This window comes from Carcharhinus amblyrhynchos, chromosome 12, assembly GCF_965287045.1.
Source record: "Carcharhinus amblyrhynchos chromosome 12, sCarAmb.v2.hapA, whole genome shotgun sequence".
NCBI lineage: Eukaryota > Metazoa > Chordata > Chondrichthyes > Carcharhiniformes > Carcharhinidae > Carcharhinus > Carcharhinus amblyrhynchos.
The window spans coordinates 16,467,766-16,495,638 of record NC_137335.1 but is presented as its reverse complement, the minus strand read 5'-3'; the positions used below and the strand labels follow the sequence as shown (position 1 = coordinate 16,495,638).

General features: G+C 41.2%; 1 protein-coding gene across 1 annotated transcript in view; it reads left to right on the top strand.

Moving 5' to 3' along the window:
- Positions 1 to 27,873, top strand: part of LOC145350807 (syntaxin-binding protein 5-like) — a 186,902-nt gene that overhangs the window by 17,352 nt on the left and 141,677 nt on the right. Inside the window, 2 exon segments of the mRNA XM_080200126.1 lie at positions 8,680 to 8,761; positions 16,111 to 16,211. Coding sequence (XP_080056252.1) covers positions 8,680 to 8,761; positions 16,111 to 16,211 — 183 coding nt within the window.

Here is a 27,873-nt window from a genome sequence, read left to right as displayed (position 1 = left end):
CCAAATCTAGACCCCCAAGACTGTCTATAAAAATACAGGGGAAGATTAAGCAGAAAAAGAAAGCTTATGATAGTCACAAAAAAACTTAACACTGCAGATAGCCTAGGGGTGTATAGACAGACCAGGGATCAAGTTTTTAAAAAAAGGAAACAAGAGTAGCTTGAAAACATATTAGCAAGCCAAAGTAAGGAAAACCCAAAGATGTTTTACCAGTATATAAAGAGCAAAATGATCGTTGAGGAAAAAAATGGGACCCATAGAGATGAAGAAGGGAACTTGTATGAAGATGCAGAAGGTATGGGAAGAATTTTAAATGAATTTTTTGTCTCTGTATTCACAATAGGAAGGGATGATGTGGAAATAGTAATCCAAGAGGAACAAGTGTGAAATATTGAATCAAGTAATGATAATGAGAGAGGACGTATCAGAAGACATGGACTCTGTGAAAGTGGTTAAGTTGGCAGAGGCAGATGGATTGTCTCCTAGGATGTTGAAGGAGGTCAGGGAGGAAACAGCAGATGCTCTGAGGATTATTTTCCAATCATCACTAAACACAGGTGAGAATTAAAGGAATGCAAATATGGTTCCATTGTTTAAAAATGCTAAGAAGAAATTGCCAATTATAGGCCAGTCTCACTCTGGTAGTGAGCAAATTGTTAGAATCAATCAGGAGAGATCAGATAGACTGTCATCTAGAAAAACATGGACGAGTCAGGGATAGTCAGCATGTCTTTAAGGGAATGTTATGCCTTATGCATTTGATTTAATTCTTTGATTTGAATTGGAGTCTGGAACTGACAAGGAGGACTGATGACGTTAGTGTAGTGGATGTTGTCTATATGGATTTTAGTAAGGCATTTGACAAGGTCCTACCCGGCAGATTGGTCAAAAAAATGAGATGCAAGGTAGTGTGGCAAATTGGATCCAAAATTGGCTTAGTAACAGGAGCCTGCTCCACCATTCAATAAGATCATGGCTGATCTTTTCAGGGACTCAGCTCCACTTATCTGCCCACTCACCATAACCCTCAATTTCTTTACTGTTCAAAAATTTACCTATCCTTGTTTTAAAAACATTCAATGAGATAGCCTCAACTGCTTCACTGGGCAGGGAATTCCACAGATTCACATCCCTTTGGGTGAATAAGTTCCTCCTCAACTCAGTCCTAAATCTGCTCCCCCTTATTTTGAGGCTATGCTCCCTCGTTCTAGTTTCACCCACTAGTGGAAATAACCTCCCTGCTTCTATCTTATCTTTTCCCTTTATAATTTTATACGTTTCTGTAAGATCCCCCTCATTCTTCTAAGTTCCGATGAATATAGTCCCAGCCTACTCAGTCTGTCCTCATAAGCTAACCCTCTCAACTCCAGAATCAACCTAATGAATCTCCTCTGCACTGCCTGTGGTGCCAGTACATGCTGCTTCAAGTAAGGAGACCAGAACTGTACACTGTACACAAGGCGTGACCTTATACAGCTGCAACATAACCTTCCTATTTTTAAAACGCCATCCCTCTCGCAATGAAGGACAAAATTCTATTTGCCTTCTTAATTATCTGCTGCATGTGCAAACCAACATTTTGTATTTCATGCACAAGGACACCCAGGTACCTCTGCACAGCAGCATTCTGCAATTTGTTACCATTTCAATCGTCGCTCATTTTGCTGCTGTTCCTGCCAAAATGGATGATCTCACATTTACGAACATTGTATTCCATCTGCCAGATCGTTGCCCAATCTCTCAAACTATTTATATCTATATCTGCAACCTTGTGTCCTCTGCACACTTTGCTCCACCACTCATCTTAGCATCATCTGCGACTTTTGACAAACTACACCTGGTCCCCAACTCCAAAACATGAGGGGTAGATGAAGTGAGAGACCTTGGCATGCAAGTGCACAGGTCCCTAAAGGTAGTAGTATGGGTATGTAACGTTGTAAAGAAGGCTTACAGAATACTCCTCTTCACTGGCAGAGATATAGAATAAAAAAGTAGGGATATAAAGATGAAATTGTATAAGACACTGATGCCGTAACAGGAGTATTGTGTGCAGTTCTGCCCACCACATTACAGGAAGGACATAATTGCTCTGACGAGAGTGCACTGAAAATTTACTAAGATGTTGCCAAGGTGGAGAATTATAGGTACAAGGAGAGATTGGAGAGACTGTGGTTGTTTTCCTTCAAACTGAGAAGGCTGAGGGGTGACACGATTGAGGTATACGAAATTGTGAGGGGTTGAGAGTAGATAGGAGAGACCTATTTCCGTTGGCAGAGAGTTCGAAAAACAGGGTTATAGATTTAAGCTAAGTGTTAGAAAGTTTACTGGAATCATGAACAAAATCTGTTTTACTGAGAAGGTGATGATTGTTTGGAATTCACTGTCTGAGTTGGGATGGGTGTGGAGACCCTAAACCTGTTCAAAAAGTACCTGGATTTGTACTTTAAGTGCTATAAATTGCAGAGCTATGAGCCATGTGCAGGAAGATGGGATTAGAAAGGGCACCTGGGTGTCTTTAGGACAGCATGGGCATCTTTGCTGCCTCAATTGTGGTTCTAATCTCACAATGCATTTTGTGAATATAAATTTAGTTTTGAAGCAAAAAGCTGGATAGGTAAAAGTGACCACAAAACTGTTGTTTATGGTAAATTTCAGCTGGGCCACTCATGATCCTAAGGGATGGAAATCTTCATGCTCACCCAATCTGAGCCCATCGGTAACTCGAGTCCCAATTGGCAGCATTTATTGCCCATCCCTAATTGACGAGCTGCTACCTTGAACCACTGCAGTCCATGAGGTGGTGCACCACAGTGCTTCTGGGGAGGGAGTTCCAGGATTTTAATTCAGCCACAGTGAAGGAAGAGCAATTATAATTCCAAGTCAGGATGGTTTGTGACTTGGAGGGCAGCTTGAAGGTGGTAGTATTCCCATGCATTGCTGTTCTTGTCTTTGTAGGCAGTAGGGGTCAGGAATTTGGACGATGCTGTTGAAGCAGTCCTGGTGAATTGCTACAATGTATCTTGCAGATATTATATGCTGTTGCCACTGTGTCGATAATGGAGGGAGTGGATGTTGAAGGTGGTGGGTGAGGTGCCAGTCAAGCGAGCTGTTTTGTCCTGGGTCTAGTGGGCGTTGTTGAAGCTGCACTCATCCAGCCAAGTGGAGGTGATTTGTTAACGTGGACAGGCTTTGGTGAATCAGGAGGGGAATTAGGGTGTGCAGAATTCTGAGCCTTTGACCTGTTCTTGCAGCCACAATATTTGTATGATTGATTTTGGTTCAGTTTTTGGTAATTAATAATGCCCAAGATGTTGATAGTGGGAATTCAGCGATGATAGTGCCGTTGAATGTCATAGGGAGATGGTCAGATTCTCTTGAAGTATCTGATTTTCTTTCCTCCTAAATTGACCCAATGCTCAGCAATAGTGGCAACGGTGGGAATTGTGAGAAGAAATAGATAGTTAAATGAAGTGAAAGGGGAGAAAGACTCGGTGGAATGGTGGGAGAGACACAAGGGTAGAGGGACTGTTCATGAAGCGAAAGGGTAGAGAAACGTTTGAGACGAGAGGAGCATGCACACCAACGAGCCAAGGGAAGGACATATACAGAGTTGGAGTAGAGGAAAGAGACATGGGTAGGGAGTGAGTCACTCAAAATGAATGGGAGAGAGGGAATCACGTATTTGGCAAGAGGCTGAGAGCTTGATATTTATTTTGCCTGTTTGCTTTGAGCAAAAGTGATTTTAAATATAGAAACAAAGTATTTTTCTTGTTTAACTTTAAGAATTTCGCCTTGAAATTGGTTATGTTCCTCTTGGCTGTTCCCAAGAGATGCAATGAAAATACTTCACCTGTGCTCACTCCCCACTGGTAAAGTATTTTCACAGGGAAATAATCTGTGCCTATGCTTCTGCTCTTTATCCCAGTTGCCTTTACCTCCATATATAATCTCCACACTCCTATTTTTTGTTACTGTGTTTTCAAGAGTGGCAAGCCCAGACCAAAAATTATTCATTGTACCTTGATCTGCCTTGTGCTCATCTTTCCCTCACAGTGCAGCCTGATCCAGTGCAACTTCCCCCAATACTTAGATGAATTGACCTCAATCATTTTTGCCATGTCTCGGCCACATTCAATAGTCCCATGTGTACATCACGCAGTATAATCTACTCTCGTGTTAAATACTAAAACATCCGCTATTATCTACAAGTGTTACATCGTTGGTAGCACAGAGTTATAAGGTATAATTTTGTATTATATCATTTGTCGTTCGACAACTTAACAAAAACACCTTGAATTATATAACAATTCACTGTGTGCTACATGATATAATAGCGTTACTTGGTATAATGTTCCACGTTGCTGCATGGTATAACATTTCTAGAGAAAAGTAAACCATAACGTTTACAGTATAGAAGATATCCATTTAGTCCATCATGTCTGTACTAGCTTTTTGTTTGAGCAGAACAAAACTATTCCTACTATACGTTCCTTATTGCCATGTATCTTTCTCTACTACAAATCTTTGTCTTATGTTTGCTTAAAATATGCAATAGACAGTGTTTCAGCCACTCTTTGTGGTCAAGCATTCATACTTCCATTCTTCCATGTTTTTTAATTGAAATACTTGGTCTGTTTTGGATTTTATGAACCTTTAGGTGCAAGTTACACTGCAATTCAATCTTTGAGCTGCATGATTGTTTCTTGAATAAAATACCATTCTAATAAATCTCTCTGAAGAAATGTTTCCCCTGAGCATCGAACATAAATTGATAGCCCATCATTGTAGAATGCAGCACCTTATTAGGTGAAGCATTCTTACTTTATCTCTTACATTGTGCACAATGTGATACTCTGTCGTTTTTTTAAATTCAGTGGGACAACCAATGTTGTCATGAGAGGCAGTTGACAATCAGTAGAGTGTTTATTGAAGGGTAAATGTAGGTAAAATTGTTTCTTGATCAGCAAGGGAGTGAAAAGTGGTGGGGGGGGGGAGCACGTGGCTTACACCTGCTACTAATTCATTAGTTTGTATGTTTCAAGTGATCAGCGTATGGCAAGTATATCATATTGCTTTGTCAGTTTTCCCAAAAGAGAATTGTACATAAATTCCAGTCAAAGTAATCTGGATGAAGTCGCAAAATTAGTAAGCGATGTGCCATACAGAAAATGGAAGGTTCGCACATATACAAGGCTCCTGGGTTAGATGGGATAAGTCCTGAAGACTGTCAGTGCAGTTTGGCACACTTTTATAACCCTGCAGTTTGGCACACTTTTATAACCCAGAATCAGTTCTCATCACCAGAATTGGTACTTGGAATGTCTGAACACTCTTCCACTATGGAGGTGTCCCATGTGCTGTAAGAGGTGAGAACCTATCAACTTGGCATCCTGGGCAGTGGTGAGATACGGTGAACTGGTCAATGCCGAATCAGTGATGAAGGTCTGATAGTCCTCTAGATCTACCTGAAAGTGGAAAAGGCAACAACCTTGAAGCCATGATAGCCATTTGCAATGGAAAAAACTGAAGGGCAAGGGCATACAATCATTGAATCACTCTAGTGCAGAAGGCGGCAATTTGGCCCATCAAGTCTGCATCGACTCGCTGACAAAGCATCTTACAGATTACTAGCCACCCCTAGCCTATCCCATAACCGCACATATTATCCTGCTAATGCCCCATAACATAACAGCTTGGGACACTAAGAAATGATTTAGCATGGTCAATCCATCTAACTTGCACATGTATGGACATGTTTCCAGTTGGCCCTTTCCAATATATTCAAAGTACTACTGAGGTTGGACAACATGGCTGAACAACGGGAAATCTTCAAAAGAGGGATTGAAACCGCAGAAGATATAATTGGACAGAGAAAGCAACAAAGAATAATGGCCCACTGATAGTGGAGAGAAGGCAGGAAATTGGAATAAGGTCACCAAATATTTGAAAATTCCATGATTATGTAGCTGTGGTTTATGTTTTTTTTGTATGGTGATGATGCACTTTCATCTGTGTGCAGACTACAGCATTGATAGGTTGTCTTGTCAGAAACTGGGTCTGATACCCTCAAGGAGGTTTACTAAGGGTTGTTGGAGAGGATTCAAATTAATACACTAATGGGGAGGAAGAAAGTAGAGTAGGCTGCTTGCCAGACCAAATCAGATTTAGGTATGTAGAGGAAGGAGGAAGATTGAAAGAAATTCAAAGTGATGAGGGAAGGCTGGTATGTGACATAAACATTTGAGAAGAGGTAGCATAAATATATTAAAGTTCGTAGTAAGAACAGAAGAGTACTTGCCTGAGAAAGACATTCCCTAACGTAATTAGAGAAGCATCATGCTTAAATTAACTGGGAAGAAAAATGACCACAGAAACAACCATCAGTGGGAAATCTTTGGATCAGCCTTACATCAGTGACAGCAATTTAATCCTGAATAACGATGTTGTGGGTCCAAGTCCCACCCCAGATACTTCAGCAGATGATCTGGGTTGACCTTTTGGTGTAGCACTGAGAGACTGCTGCTTTGCCTGCTTTCCAATGAGCTGATAAAACGAAGGCAAATCCACGCCCTCTGAATAGTTTCCAGGAAATTGTTACATCCACCAAAGAAATGCCAAGAATTTTTCCTGTTATTTTGACTAGTGTTTATCCCATTCCTGTTTGTGGGATCTTTGCTATTCTCAAAGATTAGATTTGAAGGTGAGAGTGCCACCATGAGATACAGATTACATGGCAAAAATACTTGATTAGTTGTGAAGCATTTTGGTCAATTTGATGTCGTGATTGATATATAAATACAGATTTTTTTTCATTTGAACAGGAAATAGAGTGAAAAATGAAGTGCATTCCAGTAATGAAGAACAGGGAGTGTGTCGAAAGGTGGGGTTCATTATTGAAATATTTACATTTGAAACTGAAGCACTTGCAGGCTGGTTTTTAAAAAAAATTGAAGAATTACAAGAAATATAAATAAAAATCTACAGACTGGTAATGAAAAGTAGCAAGACAAAAGGCAATTAAATAGCATTTATTATTGAAAGCTGGTTGAGGTTGTGACAACTTGGACTACTAAAACGTGGAGGCAAAGGTTCTTGTACCGAGTTAGGGAAAGGCAGTGGTATTAAAATACTTTTGCTTCACTTTTCGCAAAGAGATAGGTGATAAGATTGCAGCCACCACTACCAGAGTTTGCAACAGTCAGAATGAAATAGCAAAGATTTGATCATTGTCTGAAGTTCTGAGAGAAAAAAGACTGATGCAGGTGAGTTGAGGGTGGGAAATGTGTCTCCCCTTTTCATGAAAGAGACTGAAATAAGTCAGAAAATTACAGGCCAGTTAGTCTCTTTTTGGTTCATGGGAAATTACTGGTCTACAATAAGAGATGAAGCCATTAAGAATTTTGAAAAACAAGTTAATTAGTGTGGTCAAAATGGATGTCTTAAGTACAGGTTATGCTTAAACAACCTCAGAGTGTTCTTCAACAAATTGACCAAGAATAGATGATGGAAATGCAGTGGATGTAGTTGAGTAATCTTCTTGCGAAACTCAAATTAGAGGAAACACTTGCAACTCCAGCAACCAATTTGCAATAAGGCCTCAAGTAACAATGATACAAATAATCAGATAATCTGTTTTGACATTGGTTTAGGAATGAAGGCACAGAATGTCCTTGAATCATGTGGTTAGATCTTTTACGTCCATTGAAACGGGCGGTGTTTCTGTTTTAACTTCTCATCTTGAAAGGTGGTACCTCCAATACAGTACAGTACTTGATCAGTACTGCATTGAAATGTTGGCATAAGATTGTGTGCTTGAGAGGTCTGGTTTGAACCCGTGACCTTGCAAAGACATGAGTACTACTCACTAAGCAAAGCTGGCACCGTCCAGCAGATAATTAGAATGTATTTCTGGAGAAGACAAACAATTACTTGCATCTTCTGCAACATTTTTGCAGTCGCAGTTAACAGTATTACAGATATCTCAACAATATATCCTAAAGTGTGCAATTTTAAAAAAAAAGAACTTTTTTGTGATTCCGTGCATTCAGCAAATCTGTGCACCAATGTGCAAATCAGTCATTATGTTGCAGTGAGCCTGTGGTAAATGCTAGAAATTGAACTCCTGGTCCAAGGCTGCATGTGAGCAATGAGCTTAAAAAAATGCATTCATTTATTTTGTGATTTCCAGCTGCAGTCTGCTGAATCACTCCATTGGGGAATCGAAACCTTGGCACATATATTTTATTTAAAATGAAAAAAAACTGAAGATGCACAGCAGGATAAAGATGAGCTAGAGTTTGGGTGAGACTCCCATCAGCTAGTTTACCTATTTGGAACATTAGCATCTTTTACAGTTAGTTTGGCAATTTTCCTTTTGTCAAATTAGTGTGGGAGGTTACATCTGAATTGCCTTCTAACAGTTCCAAAAGGAAAAAATGGTGAACACTGCGCGAAGCCAATTTTCACCCCAGTCGCCTTAAGACCCATGCCATTGGACCATGTGCCCAAGGATCCATGTACCAGGTATATATACAGTGTGATTGATATCACTGTTCTTGAGCTTTGCATGCGTGTGTAGCAAAAACCGTGGCCCAATGGTTAATCTGGTGGCTTGGCAAATTTATCTTGAGTTTAGATCAATGGGAAATGCTGACTTTCCTTAACCATGTGAATCTTCAGCTTTGGACGACCAGGAGTGGAGTGTTACTGCCAACATGACAGTGCTGCAGGAGTGATCCAACTGCAGTTCTTAATCAATGAGGTCAGTTGTTTTGTGTGTGTGCAAGGGGGGGGGTCGGGCGACAGAGGTTGAAAGTGTTCAGAATGTTTCTTTTGCTCATTTTAAAGCCTTTGTGGGTTTATGATGCATTACGTAAGATTATTTTTTAATTGGCATTTTGACCAGAGTTTTAGACACTTAGATTGTGTAGCTTAAATAACATAAATCCTAAACCTTACCAACAGGATTGTGTTGATCTTTTGCCTGTTAATATATAAATTTGTAAAAGATGCTGTTAAAGGAAGTAATTTTTATACTGTTACTGCAATTTTGCTGATCTGGGTTGTATGTTTATGGGGTCCAAGTTACACTTGCTCTAAGTGAAGTGAACTTCATTGGGTTTTCTGTTTACTTCTAAATGTCCTGAATTGTGGTACATGCATTTGATGTGTGATCTGTTGGGCCTGCACTCTCTGCTTTCCAAATTTGTGATCTACAGAATCTCATTTCACAATTTGACAAAACTGTTTCCTTAAACTTGAGATTTGTACTATTGCAGTCCTGTCATCTTTGCATATGCATGGTTCAATGCTGCACAATAGGTCAGTTGTTCATTGTGATTTAGTGCATGGGTAACTGTGTCTTCCAAGAGTCAGAAATTTAAGGGTAGTACCCATAAAATTCCTTCCTGCCGCAGTAACTGTACTTGAAGATCTGTAATTATTTTCCATCTTTTCTACCTCCATTTACAACTAAATATTTCATACAAGGATGAAAGCAGGCAAAGTACTGGTCCTTACTACTACCTTTTAATAAGCTGTTCCCTCTTCCCACTGTAGTACTTTTGAGCAATTCTCTCACTGTTACCTAATGGAAGAATTTCTGATTACATGGCTGTCAAATACTTTAGGAAGTGTGCTGTGTCTCCACAATTATTTCTCCTGGTTATTTCAACCCATGATTCCATTTCTGCATGTGTGTGTGCTGGAAACTATTTTTTTCCCTCACCCCTTATGCTGCATGTAAAGATCTTTGGATTTCTTTGACCCTCAAGATAAAAGTCATTCACGCAGCTAGTTTTGCAACTATCTTATTTTCTGATCCTTGTCACTTTCCTGTTCCTTTCCCTTTGCTCATTGATCTTTTTGCCCTTTTCACTGCCCAGTTCTTGGATCCCACCTAGCCCCCATGCTTACTCGATAATGCTACTGGCCGTCTTGGCTCTCTTTCAAAACTGCAGTCCTTACTCCTTTACTCAAAACAAAAAAGCCACCTGTGATCCATCCAATGACCATCCGATCTGGGGCTTCCCCTTTTTAGTGTGTGATTGCATTGATTTGACTGAGGAAAGCGAAACACAAGAATTTCTGGTTATGCCACCTGAACTCTGCTCTTGTTATGAGAGTTCTGCCCATCTGATAACTGATTAACTTTCCCTGCAGTTTCAGGAAGTAACAGTGATTCATAGTTTAGACACAGTGCCTCACCTTTACGACCATTATAACACTGCTATAAAAGTGAAGGTTTTGAAGAGTTGACGTTGTCTGGGGCACTGGGGGAAATAGGATCTTACATCCATTTGAAGGGCAAACGTAGTCTCATCTGGTAGATGGCACCCTCCTCAGTGCACAGATGTGTTTTGAGTGTTTAAAGTCTCTGTAACTGTGGAGTGGGAACTGAACTTTTTGATTTGAGGGGCAAGAGTGCTACAACTGAGCCATTGCTGAAACTTTCAGAGGTACCAGGGCAGTAAATCAACACAGCAGTTCAGTCATCATTTGGTATAGGTGTCCACTAGGATAATTATGAAGGCATATTTATAGATGTAAATAACGATGTGATTCTCATTGTTAATTACTACTTGTTTAGGTGGACTGCACAAACTGAACTGACTCATCAGTTTTTTGAAATAGTGCCTTCACCTGAGCAAGGGAGTGTGTGTGTTTAAGATACAGACCACACCCGACCAAGGGTATTAAGCTAACCAAGCAACATGCAGGGACCAAGAATCTACAGATTCTTGTGTTAAATACAACTGATCTCTGAGCTGTTGGTCAAACAGGGATGAGCAGCTGCATTTCTGGCCAACTTCCGAGTATTTGCCCAGGAACTGCTGAGTCATCTTAGATATTACAGTCTTCTGAGGTGATGTTTGTCTTGTGCATTGCTTTACTGCTTTTTCTTAATGGGATCTGCAACATGTGTAAATAGGAAATTCACATGAAATATGAGCTCCATCAGCGTCATACAGAAGAAAACTAAAGAACTTGCATTTACCTAATGCCTTTTGGAACCTCGAAGTCTCAGAGCACTTTATAGGCAATGAAGAATGCATCACAACCACGTAAGAGGCATTTCTTTAAAGTGGTCTGTGAGCTATGAACATGTTTGTTCAATGATTGGTTCATTTTAAAAATAGCCATCATTCAAACTTTACTTGTACTTAAAGTACAATTTAGATTATTGCAAAACTACTGTTGACAGTTGTTTACGTAAAAATGATAGTTGTTAACTAAAATACTGTTACAATGGTTAAAATATAGATAAAGGGAAATAAAGATGCGGTTTCAAATCAGTATCTGTGAAGTATCATTGCTGATCTTTTAATTGAATTCCTTCAGAATTAAACTGAGGGTAGATTTAGTAACCGCAATTGCTTCTGCAGTGCCTTTTCAGATAGACTCAATGGGTCAGCAGGTTTTTAGGAGTGAGAGAAGGTTTCCTATTCATCGCTAATTCTGCGGTTAAGATATTTGCAGATTACCTGGGCTTTTGCGGTACCACAGCTGATTTTTTAAAAAATGCTTTCCTCTTAATCCTCCCTTGGGCAAAAACCTTCTGAAGTTGTTTCTCAGAGTTCTTGGGGTTCTGTTGTTCTCTGCCAGACTTCATGAAGTTCTAATACTTAACGACTGCTATCCCAATCTGCCAAAGCATGCTTCCATACTAGTTGTTAGGTCAGTCTGGGGATCATAGTTCCATCCATTGTCTTTTTAGGTAAGGTAATTAAACCTTTAAATATTTCGGCCTTTAATTTAAATGGTTCCCATTCTGCCAGGTTTAAGGAGGTAGGAAATAGCTATTCACATCTCCAAGGAAGCCACAATGCGTTTGATTCTTTTGGAAATGAGAATTGAATTCCAAATGTCGCCACCTTTCTGGGTATGCTTACTACAATCCGTTTGGAGTCTGACTACATTGCAGTTGAAAAAGGTTAGGTGACTTTAGCAGTCATCTTAAAGGCTCCCTGTGACCACTTAAAAGGAGAATTAGCTTTTTACAGACATCTAGAATATCGCAACAGTACATTCATGACATATGAAGTTAGTCACTATTGTAGTGTAATCAATTTGCAAACATCAATAGCCTAACTACCATGTAATCTATTTTTAGTGTGTTCATTCTGGATAAAACATTGGCTTTGACACTCTTGAGAATGTTTTAACTTTTTTTGAGATAATGCGATGGGATCTTTTATGTCCACCTGAGGGCAGATGGGGCTTTGGTTTACAAACATATGAAATAGGAACAGGAGGAGACCATATGGTCCCTCATGCTTGCTCTAACATTCAGTGTGATCATGGCTGATCTTCTACCTCAACTTCACTTTTCTACGTGTTCCCCAAATTCTTGATTCCCTAAGAGACCAAAAGCGCTTGCTTCCTGCCTTAAATATACTTGATGATGGAGCATCAGCCTGGGGTAGAAAATCCCACAGATTCTCAGAACCTTTTTGAGTAAAGAAATTTGTCCTCAACTCAATCCAAAATGATTGACCTGTTCTCCTGAGATTGTGCCTTGTATTCTGAATTCCCCAACCAGTAGAAACAACCTGTGTATACCTAGTCATGTCCCTTTTCCTGGTATGTTTTGAGATCTTACCATTCTTCCAAAATCCAGAGACCATCGGTCCAAATTACTCAGTGTCTTGTTAAAGGACAGCCCTCTCATCTCAGGAACCAATCTGGTGTACCTTTGCTGTTTTGTCTTCAATTCAAGTATAATTCCTCTTGGATATGGAGATCAAATCTGCACACAGTACTCCAGGTGTAGTCTTGTCTAAGCCCGCTACAATTGTAGCAAGTGTTCCTTATGCTTGCAGTTCATTCCCCTTGCAGTAAAGGCCAACATGCAATTAGCCTTTCACATTGTTTGTATAGCTACATGCTAAGTTATTGCTTTTATGAACGAGTACTCCAAATCTCAACATCATTTAAAGCTTCATGTCTTTCAGAAAGTATTTTGCCTTTCTATTTTTAATAGAAAAGTGAATAATCTCACGCTTATCCACATTATACTTCATCTGCTACTTTGTTGCCTACTCATTTAACCTGTCTTCATCTCTTCCCATGCCCCTGTGTTCTATTCCCACCCCGTCTTGTGTCCTCAGCAACTTGATATGTTACTGTTGGTCTCTTGCCCGAGTCATTAATATAGATTCTAAATAACTGAGGCCCTAGCAGTGATCCTTGTAACATGTCACTTGTTACAGATTGACCACTTTAAAATGTCCCATTTATTCCTACTGACTGTTGTCTGTTAACAGATTTTCCATTTATGGTATGGTATTATATTATCCTCAACTCCACAAAGCCCTGTCTTGTTTCGTCCTCAAGCTGGCACCTCAGAGGATGCAACACTCCCCAAGAAGTGTACTGGAGTGTTGAATTATGTACTCAGTTGGACTGATCTCCATGGCTTGCTGATTCCAGAGGCGTACCAGTTGAGCCACAGCATAGGTGTCTTCTAGATCAGTCAGTAGGCCTTGACTGTGTCACTGCTGAATCAGAAAGGGTGCTAATCCACAGTCCATTATTTTCTAGGGGGAATACTGGTTGAGTTTGTGGAAAATGTTGAAAAAAATGTTAAGGTCATTAGGTTTGTACAGTCAATTTCCTTCTCCAAGTGACATCTTACAGGTACCTTCTTCAAACCTGTTTCCTGTGTTACTTTTTTTCTTAAGGTGGAATATTATTATGTGGATATGAGATATATACTTTGGAGTGACAAGCTCAAAGAGAATATGACTAAAGCTTTTTAAACTGAAGAGTTTGTGTGCACTAATCAAAAAAACAAAATGCTGCTGCTGGAAATCTGAAATAATACAGAAATTGCTCAAAATATACAGCAGATTAGGCCGCATCTGTGGACTGAGAAATAGAGTTAACGTTTCAAGTTAAGGACCTTGCCTCAGAACTGGGAAAAGTTAGAGGTGAACTTAGGTTTTCAGCAAGGGTCAGACAATGACAAAAGAATGCTCCCTATTAGAGTGGAAGACACAAGAGATTGAATGACACAGGCCATAAGGAGTGGTGATGGGGAATAAGGAAAGGTGAAATAAATAAGAGATGCCGAGAGCAGATGTGCTGCTCCCTAAAACCAAAACGTGCAAAGGCAAGGAAGCAAAGTGAGGCAGAAATAATGGTCTGAAATTGTTGAACTCGCTGTTGAGTTCAGAAGGCTATAAAGTTCCATAAATGAAGGATGAGGTACTTTTCCTCAAGCTTGTGTAGAGTTTCACTGGAACAGTGCAAATAGGCCATGGACAGATGTCATCCTGGGAGCAAGGTAGAGAATTAAAACAACAGGCTACTGAAAACTTGGAGTCTTGCTCGTTGACTGTATTGAGATGTTCCGCAAAGTGGTCGCCCCACTCTGCTTTTGGTTTTCCCAGAGGAGTGGAGATCGCTATGTGAGCAGTGAATGCAGGAGGCTAGTTTGAAAGAAGTACAAATCACTTGCTGCTTCATGTGGAAGGAGTGTTTAGGATCTTGAAAACTGAGGAGTAAGGAGGTGAAAGGACAGGTATTGCACTATCTGCATTTGCATGGAAAGCTAATATGAAGCGAGTTTTAGTGGATACCTGGTTAAACGCAACAAGGGGTGTAGAAAATAATGAACATAGAACACTACAGCACAAACAGGCCCTTCGGCTCACAAGTTGCACTGATCATATCCCTATCTATAACTCTCAATCCCGTTAAATCCCATGTACTCATCCAGAAGTCTCTTAAAAGACCCCAATGAGTTCACCTCTACCACCACTGACGGCAGCCGATTCCACTCACTCACCACCCTCTGAGTGAAAAATTTATCCCTGACATCTCCTCTGTATCTGCTCCCCAGCACTTTTAAACCTATGTCCTCTCGTAGCGACCATTTCAGCCCTGGGAAATAGCCTCCGAGAATCCACCCTATTTATACCTCTCAACGTGTTATAAACCTCTATCAGGTCGCCTCTCAACCTTCATCTCTCCAGGGAGAAAAGACCTAGCTCCCTCGACCTATCCTCATAAGGCATGCCACCCAATCCAGGCAACATCCTTGTAAATCTCCTGCACCCTCTCAATAGCTTCCACATTTTCCTTGTAGTGAGGTGACCAGAACTGCGCGCAGTACTCCAAGTGGGGTCTGACAAGGGTCTTAAAGTTGCAGCATTATCTCCCGACTCCCAGACTCAATCTCTCGATTAATGAAGGCTAGCACACCGTACACCTTCTTGACCACATCCTCTGCCTGTGAGGCCGATTTAAGAGTCCTATGGACCCGGACCCCAAGGTCCTTCTGCTCTTCTACATTGCCAAGAGTCCTACCCTTGATATTGTACTCCTTCATCCCATTGGACCTGCCAAAATGGACCACTACACATTTATTCGCGTTGAAGTCCGTGTGCCACTTCTCCGCCCAGTCTTGCATCCTATCTATGTCTCGCTGCAACTTCTGACATCCCTCCAGACTATCCATAACAGCACCAACCTTCGAGTTGTCGGCAAACTTACCAACCCATCCCTTCACTTCCTCATCTAGGTCATTTATGAAAATGACAAACAGCAAGGGTCCTAGAACAGATCTGTGGGGCACTCCACTGGTGACCGACCTCCATGCAGAAAAAGACCCATCCACAACCACTCTCTGCCTCTGCAGTCTGCTTAGGATATTTGAAACAAATCAATGGTAGCATTCAACAGTTTAAAAAAATCCAGATTTTATATGTGGTCAGGATAGATGTCAGGTCTCTCTCGGATATACTGCTGCTAATTGTGAAAATGGAGTGACCGCAGCATTTTTTCAAAGGGAACATGACCACTTCTTGAATGAAGTGAATGTACCTAATCGCAGGGATAAGTTGCTGTTTTGTTATGATTGTGATGAGATGAGGGCATTGGGAACCTACTTTGATTATTTTGCATTAACAATTTTCTCTTCGAAGTTGACTGTGACATATTTTGGGGGGGGTTTTTTTGCCTCTTCCAGGAGATTGAGAGAGTAATGGGTGGGTGAACAGTTGGGGAGGTTGCACTGTATTTTGAGCAGGATAGATCTGCTGGTCTTTCTAGACTTTTTATGTGTTCATTTGTTGAAAGATGTCATATATTTTTGTTACCCTTCAGGGAGCCCTTGTGAGTGCCTTGGCGGATGATACTCTACATCTCTGGAATCTACGTCAGAAAAGGCCTGCCATACTCCATTCTCTTAAATTCAACAAAGAAAGGTAGAGTGACTTCTGTCAATATTTTTGGGTTTCTGTTCAGTATAATTGTGTTCATTTTATGCAACGTAAGTATTGAGAATGTATCTGAACATTTGATACAATAGTCAGAGGTTTGTACTTGCAGTTTATTTCATTGTGAACTGTATTCACTGGCAATAAGGTCAGTAAACAGAAGACACGGACTTAAAAGTAATTAGGAAAAGTAACCATGGGGAGGTGAAAGTTTTTATGCATGTTATGATGATCTGGAATGTACTGCCTGAAATTGCACTTGAAGCAGATTCATTTGTTACTTTCCAGAGGGAATTGGGTATATACTTGAAAAGGAATGTTATGTAGGACTAAGGGGAAAGTGCAACAGTAGAGGAATATATCGGGTAACTGAGTTTTGAATTTTTTTTGAACATCTGATTATATAGTGTTTGTCTACTTAAAAAAAAAACCTCCATTACATTAGTGTAAAACCTCATTCCTTGGTGGAGCTTGTGTACCTTGCCCTCTCACTCAATGAGTCTTGTCCGAAGAAAACAGGAGCTGCACAACTTTTTCTCAGAGGGAGGGGGAATTGGAAAGGAAAATCATCCCCAGGCCACACTTGCGTGCAACAAAACTCGTGAGGTGTGCGACACTGAAAGCAGATAGCTCCCTTAGCCGCAGGTGGTACCTATTCCATTGGGAGGCAGAGAATAACAAAACTAGGCTTCCCATCCCTCTAGTGGGAGTGTGGTTGATGTATATGAGAAGATAGGGTGTCTGTAATTTAATAGTGATGTGGGATTATGGCGAATACAGGTCTAAAGTGGTGGGATTGCATAGGTTTCCCTTGTTTTGAATATGCTTAGCAGCAAAGCAAGTTGCAATGACTGTAAGTAATCTTGAATTTATACAGTCACAAACATTATCTTCCCACAGATAAATACCTCTCATTGCTGTTTCTTTGGTTTTGCACAATGGGAATTCACTATAAATGTCAAGAGTTAATCCCATCCATATCAGAGGATGTTATTTGTACACATGTGATAGCGTGGTAACCTGCACGCGTTTTGTTCCCTTTCAAAACTTGTCATAAATTTTTCAACTAAAAGTTAAATTTCTCCAGCCTATATGTTTTTCCCTTCCCTTTGCCCAAAGTAGTGGCTCAACTACTCATGGGTTAAATTTAGGGAGATATCAAGAAACCCAAAAATTGAAACATTGATGCTGTATGCTCTGACTGGAAGTGCAGAAAATATGTTGGGAGCAGAAAAAGGGGCTAACTAAATATGATACCAATGAGAATACATGGTTACATTAGGTAAGACTATTCTTGATAGAATGTTTTAACTTTAACATACATTTGTGCTACATAACCTTAGGTCTAGTGTCTGCTTTAAGTTGATTGATTACTACAACGAACAAAGAAAGAACAGCACAGGAACAGGCCCTTTGGCTCTCCAAGCCTGCATCAATCCCATTTACCTATCTAAACCAACAGCTTATATCCCTGTATTCCCCACTTGTTCATATGCCTATCAAGATAAGTCTTAAATGTGGCTAATGTAACTGCCTCAATCACCTTAGTTGGCAGTGCATTCCCGACCACCTTCTGTGCAATCAAAAACTTCCCCCACTTTGCAATATGAGAAGCCACGAGACCTTCCCCAGATCAAATTTGCTGCACAATTCATTGAGAGTGAATGCTAGTTAAATTGTTGTTGCCCATGTCAATCTTAAACTTTTTAGTTGTGGTTTATGCTGCTCTGAAGCAATTTCCTTATGTGTATGGGCCTGGAGATTTCATTGGTCAACTGTTAGCGTCTGTTCAATTAGGATTTCAGCTAGAAGTGGTGTGAATGCAGCTATGCTTAGATGTTATTTCCTGTCCTTCTGTAAACCAGATAGCTTCCTGTTTTAGAGCCAGTCCAGTTTGCAAAGCATCGTCTGACTTTGCCCAGAGTGGTTTACCAGCCCCACATTGTTGTTGATTTGTAAGCGAGCTAATAGTGATGATAGTCAGCTGGTGCCTCTTGTGTCAGTCAGTTTTGGTACTCTTTTATTGTTATGGTGTGACTGTTTCTTAAAAAAAAAGCAAAAAGTCAAAGTTTTGACTCATCTATGAGGTTAAAGAGTGTTGAGTGTGGAATTTGCTACTATGGAGCAGTTGAAGTAAATAGTATGGAAGCTTTACAGGGAAGTTAGACAGGCACATAAGGGAGAGTTATGATGTATGTAGATGCGTAAAGATGGGAGGAGCCTTGAGGAGCCATAAAATACCAGCAGAGACTAATTGGATCCAATGACTTGTTTCTGTGCCCCATATCCTCTGAAATCCTCAGTAAATCCATAATAAAACCCTCTGATTTCTAAAGTTTATATGATGTTAATGATACAGTTGTACATATTTGTTCAGTATGGACCCAATGCGCCAGACCATGTCCTGAATACTGTTCCTGAGCATTGATGCCAAATATCAGACCATATCCCACGTAATGATCCTGAGTAATGTATCCTGATCTTGACTACCCAACCTGATGTTGGTATGGAATATTGGACTTCACTCAGAATTGATACAGAATGCTGGACTATATTGCAAGTACTGATCCTGAGTATGAGGCAAACATCGCGAATGCTGATCCTGAGTAACAGTTAATATCCTAAGTACAGATCTCTCATTCCAGACAATATCTTGAGTACATCCATATTCAGATTATCAGATCTTACCCTGTGTATAGATGGTCCACATGCAACCACAGCCTGATATTTAGTAGCAAAATATCCGTTTAATCTTGAGTACAAATAATAACCTAAGAAGCAGTAAAAGAAGAAAGGAACAGCAAAGCAGAGCTCCTGGAGCTCACTCCAGAGAAATACAACTTAAACTTTGATAGAAGGTTGGGGCATTCTTTAGCCCAGGGCTCCAACCGAGATTGAGGCAACTAATACCTGACAGTTGAAAGTCATGGTTAAATATGATCATTTGACAGTAACTGAATTGAACGTGGCGCCCTTGGTACTCTCTTTTATCACTTGACTGCATCAGTTGATGTAATCGTCACAACCTACTGCAAGGATCTGAGCAAATTATTCTTCTGGTGACTCGACATTCACTATCTTTGCAGAAGATGGTTCAGTGAAGATCAGATATTGTCACAAAATGTGAAAGATGTAAAGTTTCTCAAAAATATTACCTAACTCTACAGTTCAGAGAACGATTAACCTTCACAAGAAGTAAGAATTGAGTCAGTTGCAATGTGCAAAGCCTTGAAGGGGAGGTTGATCTGCTGGCTCCTCCAGAGTGATGACTTAAATATAATTTAATCATTTAAACTTTGAGAAATCGTTTGCTTTAAAGGGAAGGCTTCCAAACTTTCCAATTAAAGGAGCACTGCATGTGGCTTGAAATGAGAGCTAAATGGCCAGTCAGGCTTCCCTTGTTATAAACCTCATTCTCAGAATTATGGCTGTCATTTATTGCCGCCCCTGTTGCCTTCGAAAAATAGAAACAATTGTGTTTGAACTGCTGAATTTTATATAGAGAAGCTATTGCAACTGTGCTGTTTAGCAGGGAGTTCCAAGATTTTTAATCAGTGACGGTGAAGGAACAGCGACTGATGTCCATGCTGGGATCATGTGACTTAAAGCTGCTGATGTTTTCATGCACCTGCTGCCTTTGGGCTCAAGTAGCCTCCAAGAAATTCATATATTTCTGCATAATCCTCTTTTTGAGGATTGTAGGTCATCAGAGGATAACTGCAATTGCAATTTTATTCTGCCTGACAGCATCCTAGCTGTAGTATTGAAGACTTGAGCTCCAGAACTAGCCTAATCATGCTTTTCCAGTACAACTACAACATTGGAACCTACCCAACACTGGAATATTGTCCTTGAGGAGCAGGACTCTTCTGGCAAATTACAACACCATGAGTCTGCCCTCAATTCATCAGCAAGGTGAAGGAAGATGTTGTCAACAGTGCTATCAAGTGACATTTGCTCAGCAATAACTTTCTCGTTGCTCAGTTTGGGTTCTGCCAGAGCCCATTCGACTTCTGTCCTTCCATCCAACGTAAAGTCAGAATCAAGGATGTTTACTGACAATTGCACAGCGTTCAATTCCATTCACAATTGTTTAGATCTTGCATGCTGCAAGACCTGGACAACCTTCAAGCTGGATCCGATAAAGCAGCATGTAACATTTGCATCACACAAGTACCAGAGAATGATCCTCTGCAACAGGACTGAATCTAACCATCTACCCATGATGATCAATGGCATTGCCATAGCCAAATCCTGCAAAATCAATGTCCTTTGTGCTCCCTTTGACCAGAAACTTGACCAACCATATAAATACAATGGCTGAGAGACCAGGTCGAAGGCTTGAAATCTGTGGCAAGTAACACATCTCCTCACCCCAAAGCCTATATGTCATCTGCAAGGCACACTATTTATTTTTGCATTGTTGGTAAGGCTAGCATTTATTTCCATCCCTAAATGTTCTTGAGAAGATGGTTTTCTGTTTTAGTCCGGATGGACTGGGTAAATCATGGTTGGCAGTCACTCAAACTGAGTATGATGTCTGCTCCATCACGAATTTCTGTCACAGGTTTTCATGTGAATGTTCATGCTAATTTTGATACAGGGATCTTTGGACACTTGGGGTAGGATGTCCTACAAGGTAGTGGGATTCAGCGTTCAGCACTGGCATGTTTTCCTTCTCTGATGCTCTGTTTCATCATTGAGATTGGGGTATGCCGGCGTTGGACAAGTTCCGCACACATGAGGACAGTCTCAACAAGGATCTTGGGTTCATGTTGCACTATCTGTAACCCCTGGGTTTGCAAAACCTCACTTACTGTACAGCCTGGAGACCATACACATCTCTTTAACCTGTGATCAGTGCTCCTTCCACTCACGTTGTCGGCCACTTAAGACTTGAACAGCAGGTTAGGTGTAAAGATTCGCATTCTAATCAGTAATCTGTAAACTGTCTTTGCTTTATATGCTCTGTCTGAGGCCAGAACTCTCCATTCACCTGACGAAGGGACTAACCTCGAAAGCTAGTGAGTGTACTATCAAATAAATCGGTTGGACTTAAACCTGGTGTTGTCAGACTCATCATTGAGAAACAACTGAGTGTGATGTAGCTTGATGGACAAGTTGTTGCTATTTTGAATGATTGGAAGGCAGTTCCTCCCAGTCACTAATGCCAAAGCTGCCTCATTTCAAAGAAGACTATTTGTCTTTCCCTGGAATGTCGTCCATTTGAGAGTTAAGACGCTTTTTGGCCATCTGGACGCTGTGTTCAGTCCATTTGAAGATGATTTTGCAGTTTTGCCTGAACGTTTGTGAAGAGGGCTTTGAGAAGAACACCAGCATTTGTTTCACAGTCCTCCCATTAAATCTGGAGAATGTGACAGAGGTCCAGGTACACCCCAGTTCTGGGAGAAAGGGAGTTTTAGGTTTTTGACCCTGTGACAGTAAAGGAAAATCAATTATAATTCAAAGTCATGATGATGCGTGACTTGGCAGAGAGTTTGCAGACGATAGTGTACCTATTAGTTGAGAGTGTAATGCAGTACTTTCCATTTGGTTGGCTGAATGCTTATCCAACAACACTTGACACTATCCAGGACAAAGCAACCTGCTTAACCATCCAGAATATTCATTCCCTCCATCACTGGAGCAAGATAGCAGCAGTATGTCCCATCCACTAGATACACTGCAGCACCAGACCATGTTTGGTAGCACTTTCCAAACCCATGATCTGTGCCACAGACACTGACATTCCGTTAAAGAATAAAACAAAGTGCTCATGAGCATAAGAAATTAATAAGTGAAATGTCTGACTTAAATCAAATGCAAAACTTCATCCTTTCCCCAGACCTAGTGAAATCTAGGATGAAGGGTTGAGGCCCATACCAAAGGCACTGCCTGGATTGAAATGACAATAACAGTCAGGTAAATTGGCAAAATTGTGACAGCGTGGTTGCGGGTCTTTTTTGAAACATTTGAAGATTATTGGAAATGAAAGAGTTTCTCGTGTTGAAGTTGCGGGAAAAGATACACGAGGGAGTACTGGACTGTGCAGTGAATGTGGATTACAACACAGCAGGAAATGGAATGAGAGGGATGTAAAAGTCAGGGGGAATGGAACCAACAGAAGAAAATTAAGAGGAGTACTTGAACAAAAAATTTGTCAGGTAGCTTATTGACTTTCTCTGCTGTTACAGAATTATGCTGTGCAGAATTCCATTGAGTTCATTATGCCTGTGTTGGCTCTTTGAAAGAGATGTTCAACTAATCCCACTCCCTTGCCCTTAACCTTAGCTCAGCAAGATTTTATTTTTCATGTACCCAATTCCCTTTTGCAAGTTGTTATTGCTTTTGCTTCCGTGGCCCTTTCAGGCAACTCATTCCGATCATGATTCATTAGGGGCAGCCTGGTGGCACAGTACTTAACACTGTCTCACAACGCCAGTGACCCGGTTTCGATTCCAGTCTTGGGTCACTGTGTGGAATTTGCATGTTGTTCGTATATCTACCTGGGTTTCTTCCCACAGTCCAAAGATGTGTAGGTTAGGTGGACTAGCCATGGTAAATATTCGGTGTCATGGGGACAGGGCCTGGGTAAATTGTTCTTTGAGAGTTGGTGCACAATGAATGGGGCAAATGGCCTCCTTCTGCTCTTTAAGGATTCTATGGTTCTATAATTAAATAAAATAATTCTTCTCCCCTTTTCGTTCTTTGGCTAATTATCTTTAATTTATGTCTGATTACTGATTCTCTATTGGACTGCTTTCTTATTCATCTTGTTACTTTAAACACCCAAGTGCAACTAAAGTTGTACCAATGCAACATCAGGTCTTCATTGGGGCATTATGTTTTGCAATTCCAGATTGAATGCCACCAAACACTGATGTGTTGGCCCTTAAACAAAAGTTTTTCCCTTTTTGATCATTTACTTTTTATGTATTCAATGAATCACAGTGAACCAAAGGTACACCCAAGTGACGCATAACTAAATGTAGCAAAGCTAAGTGAAACGAAAATGTGAAAATGTATAGAAACCAAGAGGTCTAGTGTAAGTAATAAGTAATAGTTCAAGGTGCACACATTGGTTCCTTAGAATCATCCCATTATAGTCATATCTTAATTAGCTCAGTGCCACTTGTGGACACCGCTGTTCCAGTAAGCTTATTTAGAGACATAGTTGAGTACTTACTTTCAGGTGTCCATTATCCCCTTTATGTCTGGAAATGCCCTTTCCCCTTGCATAGTTCGTGGCTTGCAATCCACATTGAACCTCAGTCCCATACTCAGCAGAAACTCATTGTGCACTGGTCATTTAATTTGTGCTACAGGCTGCCTAGGACAATAAGATATTTGAATAGTGAGGGCTGCCATCCATACCCTCTGACCAGAGGAAACTATTTGTCCTTACCTATTCTGTCAAAGCCCCATATAATTAATAAGCACGTAAGAACATAAGAAATAGGAGCAGGAGTAGGCCATCTAGCCCTTCGAGCCTGCCCTTCCATTCAGTAAGATCATGGCTGATCTGTCGTGGCTCAGTTCCACATTCCCGCCCTCTCCCCATAATCCTTAATCCCCTCGCTTATCAAAAACCCATCAACCCGCGACTTAAAAATATTTAGCGAGGCAGCCTCCACCACCTCAACGGGCAGAGAATTCCAGAGATTCATCACCTTTTGAGTGAAGAAGTTCCTCCTCAACTCCGTTCTAAACCACCCCCCCTTTATCTTGAGGCTGTGCCCCCTAGTCCTACTGTCCTTTCTGAGCGGGAAGAGTCTCTCCACCTCTATCCTATCCATCCCATTCATCATCTTATACGTCTCAATGAGATCTCCTCTCATTCTTCTAAACTCTAACGAGTACAAGCCTAGTTTATTCAGCCTCTCCTCATAGCTCAACCCCCTCAACTCCGGCATCAGCCTAGTAAACCTCCTCTGCACTCCCTCCAAGGCCAAAATATCCTTGCGTAAGTACGGCGACCAAAACTGCACACAGTACTCCAGCTGTGGCCTCACCAATGCCCTATACAGCTGCAGCAAGACCTCCCTACTTTTATATTCAATCCCCCTCGCTATGAAGGCCAGCATCCCATTCGCCTTCCTGACCACCTGCTGCACCTGCAGGCTGGGTTTTTGCGACTCATGCACAAGGTCTCCGAGGTCCCTCTGCACCGTCGCCTGCTGCAGTTTTTGCCACGTAAGTAATAGTCCTTCCTACCATTATTCCTACCAAAGTGGACCACCTCGCACTTGCCAACATTAAATTCCATTTGCCATTTCCTGGCCCATTCACCCAGCCTATCTAGATCCTTCTGCAGACTCTCCACACCCTCCGCGCAATTTGCCGTTCCACCAATCTTGGTGTCATCAGCAAATTTCGACACCATACACTCGGTTCCCTCCTCCAGATCATCGATATAAATGGTAAATAGCTGAGGCTCCAGCACTGACCCCTGGGGCACTCCACTAGTCACCACTATGTTATCACTAGTCATCACTAGTTAATATGCCTGTTAAATGCCCTGAAACTCCCCTGCTCCAAGGTGTACAATCCCAGCAACTCCAGTCCCCCGATTTTAATTGAAGTCCCTCAGTCTTGGGACTATTTCAAAAAATGGGTTTAATTGGGAACTCTTCATCCTCGTGTTGGGAGAATCGCTTTGATTCTTTTGATCTTGACCAAGTTTAGGTGGTTATAAAGTGTTGAGTCATCAATGCAGTTGATTGCTACCAGATGCGTGTTTCTTGGTAAACAATCATTGGGAGTGTGAAATGGTGATTAATATTCTTTTTGGAGTAAAGTCTTTGTCATCAGACTGACATCTTAAAAGTGTTCAAATGAGAACCAAAGAACAATGCTGCAGATGCTGGAAATCTGAAATTAAAACTGAAAATAGTGGAAGTTGGGCAGCAAAGGGAAACAGTTATGGAAGATCATTGATCTCAAATACAACTCTGTCTCCTCACAGATGCTGACTAACTTGGTGAATATTTCCAGTATTTTCTTTTATTTATTCTAAGATCTCACTTTTTTTGATGTCCTGTTTTGACCTGGCCATGGGAGTCCAGAAGCAATACAGATAGCGCAGCCTGTGTAATTCCTTGAAAGCTGATAATTCTTCAGATGGGATAGCTGCTTCTTTGCAAAAATTGCCTGTTTGTCCTTTTTTGGAAGGTCTGTAAAGAAAGTCAGTCAGAGGGACAGCATTAATTACATTGTTCTGTTGAATCCTTCCATTAATTCTTTTGAAGCTGCTGCGTATTTGGACTGATTTCAACTCACCTTTTTCTTTGTTATCCTAAACAATTATCTATGTATAGAACTTTTCATAATATAATCTGCTGCTAAAGCTGCTTTGAAGTGATGAGGGCACAATCTGAATCCTTGTATGTAATCCACGGCATGCCGTCCTAGATTGCACGTAAGGTTTAGTTTCATTGCACAGGAAGCACAGATTTACTTTGGGACTTGATGAGAAAAACTATCTGGAGGAACCTGATTTATGACATACATAGAACATAAAACATTACAGCGCAGAACAGGCCCTTCGGCCCACGATGTTGCGCCGACCAGTTACAAAACAATGACCCACTAACCTAAACCAATCCCTTCTCGTCCATAAACCTATCCACGGATCTCTTAAACGCCCCCAAACTAGGCGCATTTACAACTGCAGCAGGCAGGGCATTCCAATCCCTCACCACCCTCTGGGTAAAGAACCTACCCCTGACATCCGTCCTATAACTACCACCCCTTAATTTAAAGCCATGCCCCCTCGTGCTAGATTTCTCCATCAGAGGAAAAAGGCTATTACTATCCACCCTATCTAAACCTCTAATCATCTTATATGTTTCAATAAGATCCCCTCTTAGCCGCCTTCTTTCCAGCGAAAACAACCCCAAATCCCTCAGCCTCTCCTCATAGGACCTCCCCTCCATACCAGGCAACATCCTGGTAAACCTCCTCTGCACCCTCTCCAAAGCCTCCACATCCTTCCTATAATGTGGGGACCAGAACGGCACACAGTACTCCAAGTGCGGCCGCACCAGAGTTGTGTACAGTTGCAACATGACGCTGCGACTCCTAAATTCAATCCCCCTACCAATAAACGCCAAGACACCGTATGCCTTCTTAACAACCTTATCTACTTGACTCCCAACTTTCAGGGATCTATGTACACATACACCTAGATCCCTCTGCTCATCCACACTATTCAAAGTCCTCCCGTTAGCCCTATACTCGACACATCTGTTATTCCTACCAAAGTGAATTACCTCACACTTCTCCGCATTAAACTCCATCCGCCACCTCTCGGCCCAGCTCTGCAACCTGTCTAAGTCTTCCTGCAAACTATGACACCCTTCATCACTATCTACCACACCTCCGACTTTGGTGTCATCAGCAAACTTACTAATCCACCCAACTATACCCTCATCCAGATCATTAATAAAAATTACAAACAGCAGTGGCCCCAAAACAGATCCCTGAGGCACACCACTCGAAACCGAACTCCATGATGAATATTTACCATCAACCACCACCCTCTGTCTCCTATCCGCTAGCCAATTCCTGATCCAATTCCCTAGATCACCCCCAATCCCATACATCTGCATTTTCTGCAGAAGCCTACCATGGTGAACCTTATCAAACGCCTTACTAAAATCCATATACACCACGTCCACTGCCTTACCCCCATCCACCTCTTTGGTCACTTTCTCAAAAAACTCAATAAGGTTAGTAAGGCACGACCTACCCGCCACAAAACCATGCTGACTATCTCCAATCAATTCTTTACTCTCCAAATAACTATAAATCCTACTGAGCAAGCATTACTATGCGTATGCCGAGAGAGATGTAATGTGACGTTTGTCTTTTTCTTTGTACTGTGTTTAAGTGCGTCGGACTGTTGCAGAAATGATGTTCTAATTTTTGGATTTGGGCCTTTTGTATTGAAAGAATAAGATGTTACTGTGTTCATCATGAAAGAGAAACAATTTTTTTTCAAAGTGTTTCTAGCAGTGGAAAAGAAATGAAAGCTCCATTGAGACCAGAGATGTTAGTGAGGACAGCAGTGTCAATTGCTAATGGAGGACCCAGGGATACTTCAGTTTTCTTTTGAAGGAGATATTTGAATCATAGAATTCCTACAGTGCAGAAGGAGGCCATTTAACCTATTGAGCCTACATCGACAACAATCCCACCCAGGCCCTATTCCCATAACCCCATGTATTTACTCCACTAGTACCCCTGACACTAAGGGGCAATTTAGCATGGTCAGTCCACCTAACCCGTACATCTTTGGGATGTTGGAGGAAACCATGCAGATGTGGGGAGAACGTGCAAACTCATAACAGGGAGTCGCCCAAGGCTGGAATTGAGCTGGTTCCCTGGCACTGTGAGGCAGCAGTGTTAACCATTGTGCCGCTGGAATGGAATAGAGAAGATTATTATGTAGCTGTTCAATCAGTGAGAGGAGTGGAAGTTGTATACGTTAACCGGCAAGGGCTCTACTTGCCAGAAAAATGGCCACCCATGGATATCTTCAGAGGTAAAATTAGAAGAAACGTTCAAGAATGAAAAAAAAGGCACAGATTCTGATGCATTGTTCCCCTCTCAAATCACCCACCATCCTGAAAATATATCACTGTTCCTT